Here is a 15,826-nt window from a genome sequence, read left to right as displayed (position 1 = left end):
CAACATTCCAATATCTCCTAACGACTGGTAAAAAAATATATATACTGCAACCTACCAGGAAAAGTTATTGATCGCCTTTAACTTAAAAGCAGCGTTTTCGCTCCGCCGCTCGCCCCCCTCCTTCCCGTTTATCGCAAACTGGTATCCCACAAGACGCGGCGAAACCGGGTGTGACGTCATAGCATCCCGCGATGTAGTACAGAAAACAAATATAGTTAAAACTCTTCTAACTTTAACTAGAAAATGAATTACTAAGCGAAAATATTATAAACTAAATAACTGCCATAAAGGCAGCACAATGCTTTTCTTCGAGTGTTTTCCATGTTGATGAGGGTGAGTACAAATGACTGATTTACAATAATTTAATTGTGAAAGTGCGCTTGATTTATCGTACAATTTCATTGGACCTCTGTGAACTACTCATCAATTTTATTGGTCTACTGTTACGAGGCAAAATGTTTTCGGCGGCATGAAAAAAAATAATGCATTAGCCGCTCTGTATTAAAGGCCGCAAAGTTCAAAGCTGTTCAAAATGTGGGAAAAAAGTAGCGGCTTAAAATCCGGAATCTACGGTAGTTTTGAGGGGATGGTGGTATTAAGTGCTGAGCTGTAATTGAGAAATAGTTAATTTTATATTAAAGTAATTCATTGTTCTTCAGATTTGTATACCCTGATGTTGCAGTAAATCTCTTCATGTTTTTGTATACAGATATATATTCAAAATAATTGAAATGGTCTTTTCATTAGCAGCAAAACTACCATGATTCTACCAGTGATTTACAATATCAAGTTGCTACTCAGAGGGCAGAGGTACAGTCATTGAAAGAGAAACTTAAAGTAACAAGTGGAAAATTCACAAATCATCAACTGTTGGAGCTAAACTTTGCTTCTGAAGACCAAAGAAAGTGTTGGGTAGGTTTTGTATTCCTTTCTGTGATCTGCTGTCATGGTATATTCGGCTTTCTCAAGGATAATTTATAGATTTCTTCTTAGTGAAGTTATTGTTTGTTGATTCCCTTTATGTGCATTTTATCACTGCAGATATTTTCAATGTCTTGGTTATATTTGCCATTGCCTTTCAAAAAGAAACATTTTCATTCAGGAATGATGAAATAAGTTGTATTTTTTTTTGACATGAGCTATGGAAGATTTGACTAATTAATATGAATTTACTGTTATTCATGTTTTTTTCTATTATATATTGCACTGTACTGCTGCCACAAAGACAACAAATTTCATGATGTATGCAGGTGGTAGTAAACCTGATTCTGAGTGTTTAATGAAAGTTGTATGGTGCAACATTATGCAAGAAGTATACTCAGTAGGGTCAAGGCCAATTAAAATATGACATTAATGTTTATATTATGCTTTGGGGAACAATTTTGGTTTCTAGGAATAATCACTCATTATACTCAACTGATTTATTATTGTACTTCAATTGTTACTTTATCAACACTAAAGATAAGTTTGCAGGGTAAGAAGCATCTGAATCAGCATCTGAATTTACTAGTGACAATCATTTGTAGTTTTAAATTTTTTATTAATTTTATTCGCATTGGGAGAAAAATTGAACTAATTCTTCTCTTCTTAAGTAATCTTTTGGAATTGAGGTTGACTTGCTTCCACGAGGAAATCTGCAGATGTTGGAAATTCAAGCAACACACACAAAATGCTGGTGGAACGCAGCAGGCCAGGCAGCATCTATAGGAAGAAGTATAGCTTGAAATGTCGATTTCTTATAGATCTTCTTATAGATGCTGCCTGGCCTGCTGCGTTCCACCAGCATTTTGTGTGTGTTGCTTGACTTCCAGTCCTGTTTTGTTGCCTCTGAGGTAGTTGATGAAGGCATTGTGGGAACCACAGATTCTCCTACAGTTGAGGTAGGCAGTGTTTAGCAGAGGTTGAGAGCAGGGCATGGGTCAGGGCAGTTTGGAAATGGTCTGTTCCTCCTGCATCTTGGCCAGGCTTTTTGTGTGTTCAGGATGCAAGGACTTGAGGTTCGCACACCTAGCCTCCTCCTCCATTTTGGGCAATCATAGGTCAGAGATTCCCAGGAGAGCTGGCACATTGTTGAAAAATTTTCTCTGTCTGGCTGGTAATTGTTTCTTAGACTGGAGCTTGGAATAGTGCTTGTTTTAGAAGTTCTGTTGTCAAACAAGCAAATGAGATGGACTTCCCAATATAAGACCTTAAGACCATAAGGGATGGGTGCAAAATTAGGCCATTTGGCTTATTGAGTCGGCTCTACCATTTCATCATGGCTGATCAATTATTCCTCTCAGCCCTGCTTTCACCTCTGTCTCCCCCCCCCCCCGTAATTCCTTCATGCTCTTCCTTCTTCAACTTCGTCTAAAGTGCTAAAACGGCACCCCTCTATTTTGAGGCTATGTTCTCACGTCTCAGACTGTCCCATGATAGAAAACATCCTCTCCAAATCCACTCTTATCAAGGCTTTTCACCAATCGATAGGTTTCAATGGTGTCACCTCTCTTTCTTCTGAATTCTAGTGAATAGCCCAGAGCCATTGAATGCTCTTCATATGTCAAGCTGTTCAATCCTGGAATCATTTTCATGAACCTCCTTTGAACGTTCTCCAGTTTGACCACATCCTTTCTAAGATAAGGGGCTCAAAACTGCTAACAATACTCTAAGTGAGGTCTCAGAAGTGCTTTATAAAGTCTCAATATTAACCAACTAAATGTAGGTAGGCTTTCAATACTGGCATGTTGGCCTTTGAGACGAACTGAAATGCAGCCTATAAGAGGGCGTCCACAAAAGTAGTTCTGTAGCGCCTTGCATGACCTTGCTGTATGAAAGTGCTTTGCATCCAATATATTTCTTCTGAAGTGGCAGTACTATTGTTATGTTGAAAGTACATAGGCCAGTTTGTGTACCACAATCTCCTACAGCATCATGAAGAGCAGATTAAGTTATTTATATGACATCGGATAATGGGTACACATCAACCACAAATGTGCTCTCTATTGCATCTTTCTAATCCACTGGAAGGATAAACAAACCACTGTTGTTGCCCTCTTCTGCATCAGCATTTCCAGTATTGCAACCCTAATTACACTTAATTCTCTCAGTCGAGTAGGACACTATTATTCCCATGCCTGACTTGCAGACTCCTGAAATAAGCAATGTATTCTGCGTTTTATCACAGGAAGAAATAACAGATGAATAGAAAAAAATGCTTTAAGCTGCCATGAAAAAATACATCAACATTCCAACTGATTCATGAAAAGCTCTGACCCATTATTGCTCAAAAGTGGCCAGGGAGTGTTTGAGATAGTTTGGAAAATCAAGAGTCTATGCAGTGTAAATATAAGAATAAGCAGGCCCCCTTATAAACTGCTTACAACCCAGCTTGAGCAACCTGGCCTTTTTTTGAGGAAGCATCTGCACTTGCCATATTGTCTTAATCTGTTACCTTTGAACCTTGCTCCTGAGAGATTGCCTCAGACAGACTTGGCAAGATACTGAGGAAAGCATTGCCATTGAAACATTTATGTTCATCAGAGTGGGCACATGATGATTTTAGTTTAACATCTCACCCAAAAGTGATTCTGATCATGCAACACTTGATATAGTATCACAGAATCTTTTTGTATACCCAAGTAAGCAAATAGAATAGGTCTTATTTTCATATACAATACTTTTCAGTACTGCAGTGAAGTATCAAGCTAGAATATTAAGACCATAAAATATAGGAGCAGAAGTAGGCCATTTGGCCCATCGAGTCTGCTCTGCCATTCAATCATGGGCTGATCCAATTCATCCAGTCATCCCCACTCCCCTGCCTTCACCCCATACCCTTTGATGCCTGGCTAATCAAGAACCTATCCATCTCCTCCTTAAATACACCCAATGATTTGGCCTCCACAGCAGATCATGGCAACAAATTCCATAGATTTACCACCCTCTGACAAAAGTGTTTTCTCCGCATCTCAGTTCTAAATGGACGTCCTTCAATCCTGAGGTCGTGCCCTCTTGTCCTAAAATCCCCTACCATGGGAAATAACGTTGCCATATCTAATCTGTTTAGTCCTTTAAACATTCGGAATGTTTCTATGAGAATATTGTGTTTGAAACTAAAGGTTTTGAATATTTGTAACATAGAGGTGGCATTGCTGTTATCTGAGTGTGACTGTGAGCTGTGAGCGAATAATTCTGATTGTTCTTTAAGTACTCAAGATCTTTGAAGGAATTGGCAAGTGTAACTTTGATATATTGCCATTATCTTGAGGAGGCAAGGGAAGGAGCTTGTTTAAGGTTAGTTTGAAGAACTGTATATACAATTGATTTCCTGAGACCTGGTTCATGTTTGAAATTGACTACAAAAGGAGGCTTTGGAGACAAAACTGGGCTTAGGCTCCTGTAAAAGTTTATAACTCAGTTATCTAACCTTGTCCTTGGGTCAGAACCTTTTGAGGGTTGAAGTCTAAGAAGTCACCAAGGTCAGGTAAAGCTCTTCTTGACTTGGAGAAGTGCCACTTGGATTTTTTCCAGGATCTTGTCCTCTGGATTTACATAGCGGATAATACTGATGTGAATATTGCCAAAAAAGCAGGATTATGAAATTGAGAAACAGCTGGTGATCTTCTTGGTGAGCAACAGTATCATAACAAAAGTTCTTGACTAATGAGGTTTTAAAGTAAACTTGCTTTTTACTGATATTTCAGTCCATGTTATCTTTTTAATTTTTTTTCTATTTTGTGCTCAGTGTGAAGCATGTCTGTGATGAACAATTTATCTTTCTCAGGGACCACATCCATTTCCGCAGTAGGCTTAGCTTTGGTTCAGAATGTTTGTGTAGCAGTCATCTTCCCATCAGATAGTTTGTGCCTTGGTGACAGGTGAGATTGAGGATGTACAAAATTCACTTTTTTTTCTCCCTCTGGGTCATTTTGCGTGCTTCTTACATCTCAACTCTTCCTGTTTTCTCTTCCACTAGTCCCTACCAACAATAGTGATGTCAGAGTTGTTTACTTTGATGCCTCTCATTTTCATTTCTTACTTTCTGTCCTTGTAGTGCCAGTATGAAGGACATAATGCCATCGTCTGTTTAAATTACCAGAGCGTCCACGGGAATGTAGTCAATCTACTGCAATTCAATCAGTTCAATAATAAATGCATGTTTATTCTTAGAATAGGTATGACTTGGAGAGGGCTATTTCAGGAGTTAAGAAACAGTACTAAGCGAGTTTGGAGGCGATGTCGGATGCAAGTCAACTCTGGCAGGGTTTGCAGGCCATTACTTCCTACAAAGTGAAACCCAACATCATGAATGGCAGTAATGCTTCACTACCACATGAGCTCAACACCTTTTATGTTCGCTTTGAAACAAGAACATAACTACAGTTGTGAGAATCCCTGCTGCATCCGGTGACCCTGTGATCTTTGTCTTGGAGGCCGATGTCAGGCTGTCTTTCAGGAAGGTGAATCCTTGCAAGGCGGCAGGCCTCGATGATGTGCCTGGTAAGGCTCTGAAAACTTGTGCCAACCAATTAGTGGGTGTATTCAAAGACATTTTCAACCTCTCACTGCTACGGTCAGAAGTTCCCACCTCCTTCAGATGGCCAACAATTATACCAGCACCCATGAAGAGGAATGTGAGCTGCCTTAATAACTACCATACAGCAACACTTACATCTATACTGATGAAGTGCTTTGAGAGCTTGGTCATGGCTAGAATCAAGTCCTGCCTCAGCAAGGTCCTGAACCCATTACAATTTGCCTTTTGCCACAATAGGTGGATGAGATCTCAGTGGCTCTCCACAGGGTCTCAGATCACTTGGACAAATACTTGTGTCAGAATACTGTTCATTGACAACAGCTCAGCATTTAACACCATCATTCCTACAGTCCTGATTGAAAAGCTACAAAACCTGGGCCTCTGTACCTCCCTCTATGACTGGAATCTCATCTTCCTAAACGAAAGACCACAATCTGTGTGGATTGGTAATAACATCTCCACCTCACTGACAATCAACACTGGCATACCTCAGGAATGTCAGTGATTTACTCTCACTGTACTCATAACTGCTTTTGTAGGCATGGTCAAATGCCATCTATAAGTTTGATGATGATATAAACATTATTGCCAGAAACTCAGATGGTGACAAAAGGGCATACTGGAGCGAGATATATCACTAGTTGAGTGGTGTTGCAATAACAACCCTGCACTCAACATTAGTAAGACCAAAGAGCTGATTGTGGATTTGAGAAAGCTTAAGATGCGGAACATAAATCAACCATCATAGAGGATCAGAATTAGAGTGAGCAATTTCAAGTTCCTGGGTGACCACACCTCATCCCAATATATTGATGCAGCTATAAAAAAGGCAAGATAGCTGCTATATTTGAACAGGAGTTTGAAGAGATTCAGTTTGCCACTTAAAACACTCAACTTCTACAGATGTACTGTAGAGAGCATTCTGACTGACTACATCACTGTCTCATATGGAGGGGCTACTGCACAGGATTGTAGTAAGTTGCAGAGTTGTAAAATTGATTGGCTCCATCAAGGGTTCTAGACTCTGTGGTATCTAAGACATCTTCAAGGAGCTGTGCTTCAGAAAAGCGGCATCCATCATCAAGTATTGCCACCACCACCACTACCTGGACAAGGCAAACACCTATGTCAGGATACTGTTCATTGACTGTAGCTTAGTGTTTAATACCATCATTCCCACAGTCATGATTGAGAAGTTGCAGAACCTGGGCCTCTGTACCTCCCTCTGCAATTGGATCCTCGACTTCCTAACCCGTAGACCACAATCTGTGTGGATTGGTGATAACAAAGTCTCCTCGTTGATGATCAACACTGGTGCACCTCAGGGGTATGTGCTTAGCCCAATGCTCTCCTCTCTATATACACATGACAGTGTGGATAGGCATAGCTCAAGTACCATCTATAAATTTGCTGACGATACAACCATTGTTGGTAGAATCTCAGGTGGTGATGAGAGGGTGTACAGGAAAGAGATATGCCAACTAGTGGAGTTGTGCCACAGCAACAACCTGGTACTCAACGTCAGTAAGACGAAAGAAATGATTGTGGGGTTCAGGAAAGGTAAGACGAAAGAACAAATACCAATCCTCATAGAGGGATCGAAAGTGGAGAGAGTGAGCAGCTTCAAGTTCTTGGGTGTCAAGATCTCTGAGGATCTAATCTGTTTCCAACATATCAATGTAATTATAAAGACGGCAAGACAGCAGCTATACTTTATTAGGAGTTTGAAGAGATTTGGCAACAAATACACTCTAAAATTTCTATAGTTATACCATGGAGAGCTTTCTGACAGGCTGCATCACTGTCTGGTATGGGGTGGGGGGGAGCATATGCTGGTGATATTAATTCTGACTCTGATCTTTTTTCTCTTCCGCTCTTAACTATAGCAGATACCAAGGTATTCCTATGCTGGCAGTTGATAAAGTATTTGTCTTCGTTGAATTGGTTAGAGCACAGTTGTTGGCTGAACATATTGACCCCAAATCCCACGTAAGTTTTAGAAACAGAAGATCCACAATCAATTTGAGAAGGCCACTGCTTATCTGCTACAATTGATCTTTTCCTTGATGCACCAACATTAACGTGTTGGGCAGGGATTTGTCTTGTTCCAAGTGGCAAAAAGATGGTGACTGTCTTATTGTGGATAAATTGTTTGAATCCTTATCATTATTTCTTGCTTATATGCAGGGAAATTAAACAATTTTTTAAAATTTCTTTTCTTCTTTAATCTTTTCATTTGCAAAGTTGTGTAAAATTGGGTCAAAGAGAAACCAGCTTTTGATTAGCTTGAAAGCAATGACTCAAAATCTTTTCAGATGTGTAACAGCTTTGTATGTTCTGGAAGCAAAATCAATAGTTGGGGGAACTCTGATGCGTTCAGAGGTGTTAGCCTATTGTCAGATGCAGTCTGCGTTTCAAACCCTATAGATGATTGACAGTCTTATTTATTCGTCAAAAATGTACTTCTGGATTTCCTTTTCATATGTGGAAGTGGTAGAGTTGTGTCTGGCTTGGAGTAATTCTTGTAGGTGGATCTTTGACTTTCTGGACATCTATTGGTTGAGTTTTGCAGCCAAAAACTGAATGATTTGTTATGTCATTTTTTTTATTTTTACCAACCTGACTCATGGAATATGGCCAAGGAAGAACATTATAGCACCAACTGAGTAGCAACATTGCCAATAGAAAGGAGCAGTAACATGAGTGACCTCTTCATGTGTCTCCATTTCCAGATAATGTAACGAAGCGACACTACAATTTATTGAAATTCAGAGCTCATTCAGTGTTACTTGACATACAAGTACTTTTTGATGCCGACTGAAAGCTATTATGTTGACACTTTACCTTCTCCCACATCAACATTCTGTGGCTTCATGTACATTTAATGGGATTGGTGATGAATTATAGGCAGCTTTGCATTTGGGTCCGCATGGAAGTTAGGGTGACTTCACTTCAGGACTGTGCCACTAACAAATCTTCATGGCATAAAACTAAATTAGATTTGAAAACAATCCCAAAGGGTTGAAGAACCAGGTGATGAAATTAATAATTGAGGTCTGAATGACACTGATCAACACTGGAAAAGCACGTGATGTTTTTTGCATCATGGTCCATGTTGTTAAGATGTGTTGCTATTGCTGCTGAAATGTTACTATAATGCTAATATTTTTTGGGGGAAGACTTGGCAGAATAATTAAGACCCAATAGGAATGGTGTAGGAAGCACACAAGCTCTGGTAGCATATACTTATATTTGGTTATTTTTATGAATGGGTACAATTAAAAGTAATAACACAGTAGGGTATGCTGGCCTTTATAAATCAGAGCATTGAGTATAGGAGTTGGGATGTAATGTTAAAATTGTACAAGGCATTGGTGAGGCCAAATTTGGATTATTGTGTACAGTTCTGGTCTCTGCATTATAGGAAAGATATCAACAAGATAGAGAGAGTACAGAGATTTACTAGAATGTTATCTGGGTTTCAGCACCTAAGTTACAGAGAAATGTTGAACAATTTAGGTCTTTATTCTTTGGAGGGTAGAAGGTTGAGGGGGGACTTGAATGAGGTATTTAAAATTATGAGGGGGATAGATAGAGTTGATGTGGATAGGCTTTTTCCATTGAGAGTAGGGAAGATTCAAACAAGAGAACATGAGTTGAGAGTTAGGGGGAAAAAGTTTAGGGGTAACACGAGAGGGAACTTCTTTACTCAGAGAGTGGTAGCTATGTGGAACAGACAGACAGACATACTTTATTGATCCCGAGGGAAATTGGGTTTCGTCACAGTCGCACCAACCAAAATTAGTGAAGAAATATAGCAATATAAAACCATAAATAATTAAATAATAATAAGTTAATCATGCCAAGTGGAAATAAAGTCCAGGACCAGCCTATTGGCTCAGGGTGTCTGACACTGTGAGGGAGGAATTGTAAAGTTTGATGGCCACAGGTAGGAATGACTTCCTATGACGCTCAGTGTTACATCTCGGTGGAATGAGTCTCTGGCTGAATGTACTCCTGTGCCTAACCAGTACATTATGGAGTGGATGGGAGTGGTAGAGGCAGGTTTGATATTGTCATTTAAAAAAAAATTGGATAGGTACATGGACAGGAAAGGAATGGAGGGTTGTGGTCTGAGTGCAGGTCGGTGGGACTAGGTGAGAGTAAGCATTCGGCATGGACTAGAAGGGCCGAGATGGCCTGTTTCCGTGCTGTAGTTGTTATATGGTTATATGTTATATGGTTATAGGGTGACAATTCCAAGTGCCTTTAGAAAGTTTCTAAAGATATTTCAGTGCAGTAGCTGCATTGCAGAGGCTGAAAGGGTAGTGGATTAAGATGAGGTAGTCTGAATTGAAGTTAGGATACTGTACATCATGAGCCATGAATGTTTGCAGATAAATGATTGAGTAATTTCTGACCTTCTGAGTCTGCCTCATTGTCTTCAAATATATCGGCAGCAGAAGCAGGACAAGGGAGTGCAGTTAAATGCAATGCTAGTCCATGCTGGTCTTCGGCACGCCCGGGATCCTTCTGGTCTTGTCAAAACCTATTTCAGAAGTTGTAATATCTGTATATCCTTGTCTGTTGCCTATAAACAGTATTCAGCACCCCTTGGAAATTTTCATCTTTTATTGTTTTACAACACTGGATCACAGTGGATTTAATTTGGCTGTTTTTGACACTGATCAACAGAACAAAGACACTTACATGTCACAGTGAAAAGAGATTTCTACAAAGTGATCTAAATTAATTACAAATATGCAATCAATTATTTTGTTCTATAAGTATTCACCCTCTTCAAGAAGATGCACCTTTTGCAGTAATTACAGGTGTGCCCCGCTTTACGAATGTTCGCTTTACGCCAATTCGCTTTTATAAAAGACCTACATTAGTAACCTGTTTTCACATTACAAAGAGGATTTTTGCTTTAACAAAAATTTTTCCCATATAAATTAATGGTCATTCGCTTTGCGCCATTTTGGCTTAAGAAAGGTTTCATAGGAACGCTCTACCTTTGTAATGAGGGGGGAACACCTGTATAGCCTCGAGTCTGTGTGGATAGGTCTTTATCAGCTTTGCACATCTAGACACTGCAAATTTTCCCCATTCTTCTGTATAAAACTGCTCAAGCTCTGTCAGATTGCATGGGGATCATGAGTGAACAGCCCTTTTCAAGTCCAGCCACAAATTCTCAATTGGATTGGGGTTTGGACTCTGACTTCACCACTCGACATTAACTTGTTTTTAAGCCAGCTCTGTGTAGCTTTGGTCTTTGCTTGGGGTCATTGTCTTGCTGTAAAACAAATTTTCTCCCAGGTCGCTGTTCTCTTGCAGACTGCATCAGGTTTTCCTCAAGGATTTCCCAGTATTTTGCAGCATTCATTTGAACTTATACCTTCACAAGCCTTCCATGGCCTCTGCAGTGAAGCATTCCCACAGCATGATGCAGCCACCATCATGCTTCATGGTAGGGATGGTGTGTTTTTTGACTATGTGCAGTGTTTGGCTTACACCAAACTTAGCATTTAGTCTGATGGCCAAGAAGCTCAATTTTAGTTTCATCAGACCATAGAACCTTCTTCCAACTGACTTCAGAGTCTCCGACATGCCTTCTAGTAAACGCTAGCCAAGATTACATGTGAGTGTTTTCAACGAGTTTCTCTTTGCCACTCTCCCATTAAGCTGCAACTGGTGAAGCACCTGAGCTACAGTTGTAGATAGATAGATAGATACTTTATTCATCCCCATGGGGAAATTCAACATTTTTTCCAATGTCCCATACACTTATTGTAGCAAAACTAATTACATACAATACTTAACTCAGTAAAAATATGATATGCATCTAAAATCACCCTCTCAAAAAGCATTAATAATAGCTTTTAAAAAGTTCTTAAGTAGTTTACTTAAATACATTGAGTCCTAACCCCGGCACTTTAACATATCTTACTCCTGGCGGTTGAATTGTAAAGCCGAATGGCATTGGGGAGTATTGATCTCTTCATCCTGTCTGAGGAGCATTGCATCGATAGCAACCTGTCGCTGAAACTGCTTCTCTGTCTCTGGATGGTGCTATGTAGAGGATGTTCAGGGTTTTCCATAATTGACCGTAGCCTACTCAGCGCCCTTCGCTCTGCTACCGATGTTATACTCTCCAGTACTTTGCCCACGACAGAGCCCACCTTCCTTACCAGCTTATTAAGACGTGAGGCGTCCCTCTTCTTAATGCTGCCTCCCCAACACGCCACCACAAAGAAGAGGGCGCTCTCCTCAACTGACCTATAGAACATCTTCAGCATCTCACTACAAACATTGAATGACGCCAACCTTCTAAGGAAGTACAGTCGACTCTGTGCCTTCCTGCACAAGGCATCTGTGTTGGCAGTCCAGTCTATCTTCTCGTCTAACTGTACTCCCAGATACTTGTAGGTCTTAACCTGCTCCACACATTCTCCATTAATGATCACTGGCTCCATATATATGAGGCCTAGATCTCCTAAAGTCCACCACCATCTCCTTGGTCTTGGTGATATTGAGACGCAGGTAGTTTGAGTTGCACCATATCACAAAGTCCTGTATCAGTTTCCTAAACTCTTCCTCCTGTCCATTCCTGACACACCCCACTATGGCCGTGTCATCAGCGAACTTCTGCACATGGCAGGACTCCGAGTTATATTGGAAGTCTGATGTGTACAGGGTGAACAGGACCGGAGAGAGCAGTCTTTCCCAGTTCAGCCACTGAAGTTTGTAGCTTCTCCATAGTAACTCCTCCATAGGTCTCTTGTTGGCTTCCCTCACTAGTTCGCTTCTTGCACGGTCACTCAGATTTTGAGGACGGCTTGCTCTGGGCAAATTTACAGCAGTGCCATATTCTTTCCATTTGTTGATGATTGATTTAACTGTACTCCAAGGGATATTCAGTGACTTGGAAATTTTCATGTAGCCTTCTCCTGATTTGTGCTTTTCAATAACCTTTTCGCAGAGTTACTTGGAGTGTTCTTTTGTCTTCATGGTGTAGTTTTTGCCAGGATACTGACTAACCATCAGTTGGACCTTCCAGATACAGATGTAGTTTTACTACAATCAATTGAAACACCTTGACAGGTGATCTCCATTTATGTGACTTCTAGAACCAATTGGCTGCACCAGTGATCATTTGGTGGTCAGATGAAAGGGGGTGAATACTTATGCAATTAATGTTTGTGTTTTATATTTGTAATTAATTTAGATCACTTTTTAGAGATCTGTTTTCACTTTGACACAAATGTGTCTTTTTCTGTTGATGATGTCAAAAAAAACCCAAATTAAACTCACTGTGATTCAATGTTGTAAAACAATAAAACATGAATACTTCCAAGGGGGATGAAAATGTTTTATAGGCATTGTAATTGTTTGTGTCTGGATGGGCACAGAATACCATTTGTGCTAGATGAAATAATAATCTGAAATTGTGTAGACACTGCCTGACAACCTAAGGTGTCAAATCTATGTAAACATCCTTAAGAGATAATGGGTCTGGTGGAGGCAGGACCAAGACAGTAGAGGCATTGTCACTTCATTGTTCACCTTCATTTAGGGGAAAAAAATTATCCTGGGATGTAAGGATAGAACGATGTATTGCAATTTCGTTTTGTTTAAGCAAAGGAAGAGAGAGGTTTCAGTGAACCAGCAAGGTAGTGAACCCTGAATTTTGATCTGGATATATGACTCACCTGAAATGTTATTAAAGGAAAGTGTGCTTTTAGCTGTGTGCTCCTGAGTGTTTTATTTCTTCCTCTAGTGCTTTTCTCTTTGGAGCAAAGCAGGATGAGAGGTGACTTGTTAGTGGCTTACAAGATGATAAGAGGCGAAGTTCAAGTGTACAGTTAGTGCCGTTTTCCCAGATCAAAAGTGGCATGTACACGGGCATAATTTTAAGGTGATTGGAAGAAAGAACGTATGGGGGGGTAAGAATGTAAGAGTTAAGTTTTTTATATAAAGAGCGGCGAGTGTGTGGGGCAGGGGGTGATGGTAGAGGCAGATACATTAGGGACGTTTGAGAGTCTCTAACTCATAGGGTTGATATAAAGATGAGTGCTGTATGGTAGGAAAGAGTTAGATTGATACTAGAGTAGGTGCGGAAGATCGGAAGAACCTCGTGAATTGAAGGGCCTGTACTGTGTTGTAATGTTCTATATTCTAAAATAATCCAGGCTTCCAGATCTTGAAGATACCTCTTAACAACTAGCTGTAGGCCATCTATCAGAATCTAACCAAGTTACATAGAGATATTTTTGTAATGCTTCTGAAATGCACTATGATGCACCTCAAAATGATCGTACCAAATGGGAGGAATGTGCAGAAGTTGACATGGAATGACTTCTCCAATTCTCAGTCTTCGAGATCATGTATCTTATACTGCATTAATGTAACTTGCATTAATTACATTGCATTAGATTTCCAGGAATCATTGGGAATGTTGTATCTTTTCAAGGAGGTTTTCAGTGCATCTTTGATATGTAACTTACATCACAATCCTTAATGGTGTCAAGACCATGAATAACTCCAGAATTGCAAATGAGTCATGTCATCTAAACTACTTCATCTAACCATCTTCAGTCCTGGTGATTTCCTCCCTCGCCATAAACGTTAGTCTTCTGATTTGTGAAAGAAGCCACTCTATTGTCATCCTATCACTTTTCAGCAACCCGAGCTTGTGGATTTACCATTAAATAGCTGACATTGATTTGAGGTAGGCATCACGGTCACTCTGCTAGCAACCTTCTGGTTGTTAGACTCTAAATGCTAAATTGCTGGTCATATTTTGCCGCGTGATTTCTGTTTGAAGGTGTGTGTGGGAGTGGGTATCTGCTGCTTTGCTGTTGTTGCAGGTCTTGAAAAGCAGCCTTCCAGCACGGCCTGCGGCACTGAACAAGGTAGCATCCTACGCTTGCTCACTAGCTTATTGCCTGCAGCAAAAGTTATATGTATCTCAAAGGATGCAGTAGCTAAGGATTCAATAATACTTGTGGCACTGAAATAGGCCATTCAGCCTAGCTAGTGCTTGCCACTGTTTTATGCAAACTTCCTCCACCATTTATTATTGAGTATTTCTCTCTCCAAAGTCAGCTGGTCCATGTGCTAGTGAATTCACATTGTCACCACTAATTGGTAAATCGACTTCTGTTCAATTTTGAAGCCAGTGTATGTTGCACATTATATTGTTTTAGTTTTAATAATGATCATCTGTATTTAAGGCACCTAGTTTTGGTTACTCTGCATAAGCAAAGCTCATCATTCATCCTTTGCCTTTTTCAAGAAAATTGCCAAATTGTTTCAATTGTTCCTTGTGACTAATTGCTCAGATAGTGAACATGTGTGAAGAACAAGTTTCAGGTGATCATGTCAAGGAGGTAATGGGGATATGGTGAAGGAAAGCGGGAAATAAAGACCAAGTGGCCTATGATTTTTTTTTCAATCTGAGCAAGTCTTTGGGAATTATCTACTTTTAATCTTTGAGGTAGCTGAAAAGACCAGAGTGTAGAAACCATGGATTTGTTCACAGATGAAACAGGTGCTTGGCCAAGCAAGTGATGGTTGGGGAGTTTGTAAAGGGGTTACTCCTTCTATCATTTACATGGACTTCTGTTTGAGGTTCTGAAGTCTATGCCATTTGTTGCTTTTCTACTTTGAGTGATCATAGGCTAGAGGTTCCCAGGAATCAGTGAGGGTGTTGCCTTTCCTCAAGAAGATTTTCAGTGCATCCTTGACACTTCCTTTGTCTATCTGGTAATCTTATCCCCAGCAGAGCTTGGAATGCAATATATGTTTCCATACTGCAACTTAAAGACACTGACATGAATTTGTTTCACCTTAAGGTGAAATTAGAGAATACTTATTTTTCCAGTGTCTTGTAATGCTTTTTGGTGATCCAGGTGTCTGAAGCATATTGAAAGGTGAAAATGGGAGGCCCATAAAGTGAGCAATGCAATAATTATGGAGACTTAAATCCCCATGTTGATCATGTTGGGAAGGGTATCTATGAGAATGGATGCAAAGAGTACATTCAAGAGTGTTCAAAAACTATATGTTACAGAGGCAACCAGTGAACTTCCTATCTTGAATCTGGTAATGAGGCACTTTAACAAATACAGAAAGTAAAAGATCTCATGAAAGTAGTGAAAAAGTCTGATAAGTATTTTGAGAGGAAGAAACTAGGGTCAGAATCATTTATGTTTTACTAGAAGAAAATGAAATGGAATGAGGATTACCTCTCAGCCATCAGGCTCTTAAACCAGAGGAGTAAACTTCACTCAACTTAACTTGCCC

At 40.0% G+C, this 15,826-nt stretch overlaps 1 protein-coding gene across 6 annotated transcripts in view; it reads left to right on the top strand.

Moving 5' to 3' along the window:
- cntln (centlein, centrosomal protein) overlaps positions 1-15,826 on the top strand; it is a 540,355-nt gene that overhangs the window by 189,015 nt on the left and 335,514 nt on the right. For 3 of the 6 annotated variants that reach the window (XM_073048672.1, XM_073048669.1, XM_073048675.1), the window contains one exon: positions 748-912. The exons of 1 other annotated variant lie outside the window; for it this stretch is intronic. In XM_073048672.1, coding sequence (XP_072904773.1) covers positions 748-912 — 165 coding nt within the window. The remainder of the gene's footprint in view (positions 1-747; positions 913-15,826) is intronic. 2 more of the 6 variants (XM_073048674.1, XM_073048670.1) reach the window with 1 other exon arrangement.

This window comes from Hemitrygon akajei, chromosome 6, assembly GCF_048418815.1.
Source record: "Hemitrygon akajei chromosome 6, sHemAka1.3, whole genome shotgun sequence".
NCBI lineage: Eukaryota > Metazoa > Chordata > Chondrichthyes > Myliobatiformes > Dasyatidae > Hemitrygon > Hemitrygon akajei.
This window is presented reverse-complemented; position numbering and strand designations above follow the sequence as displayed.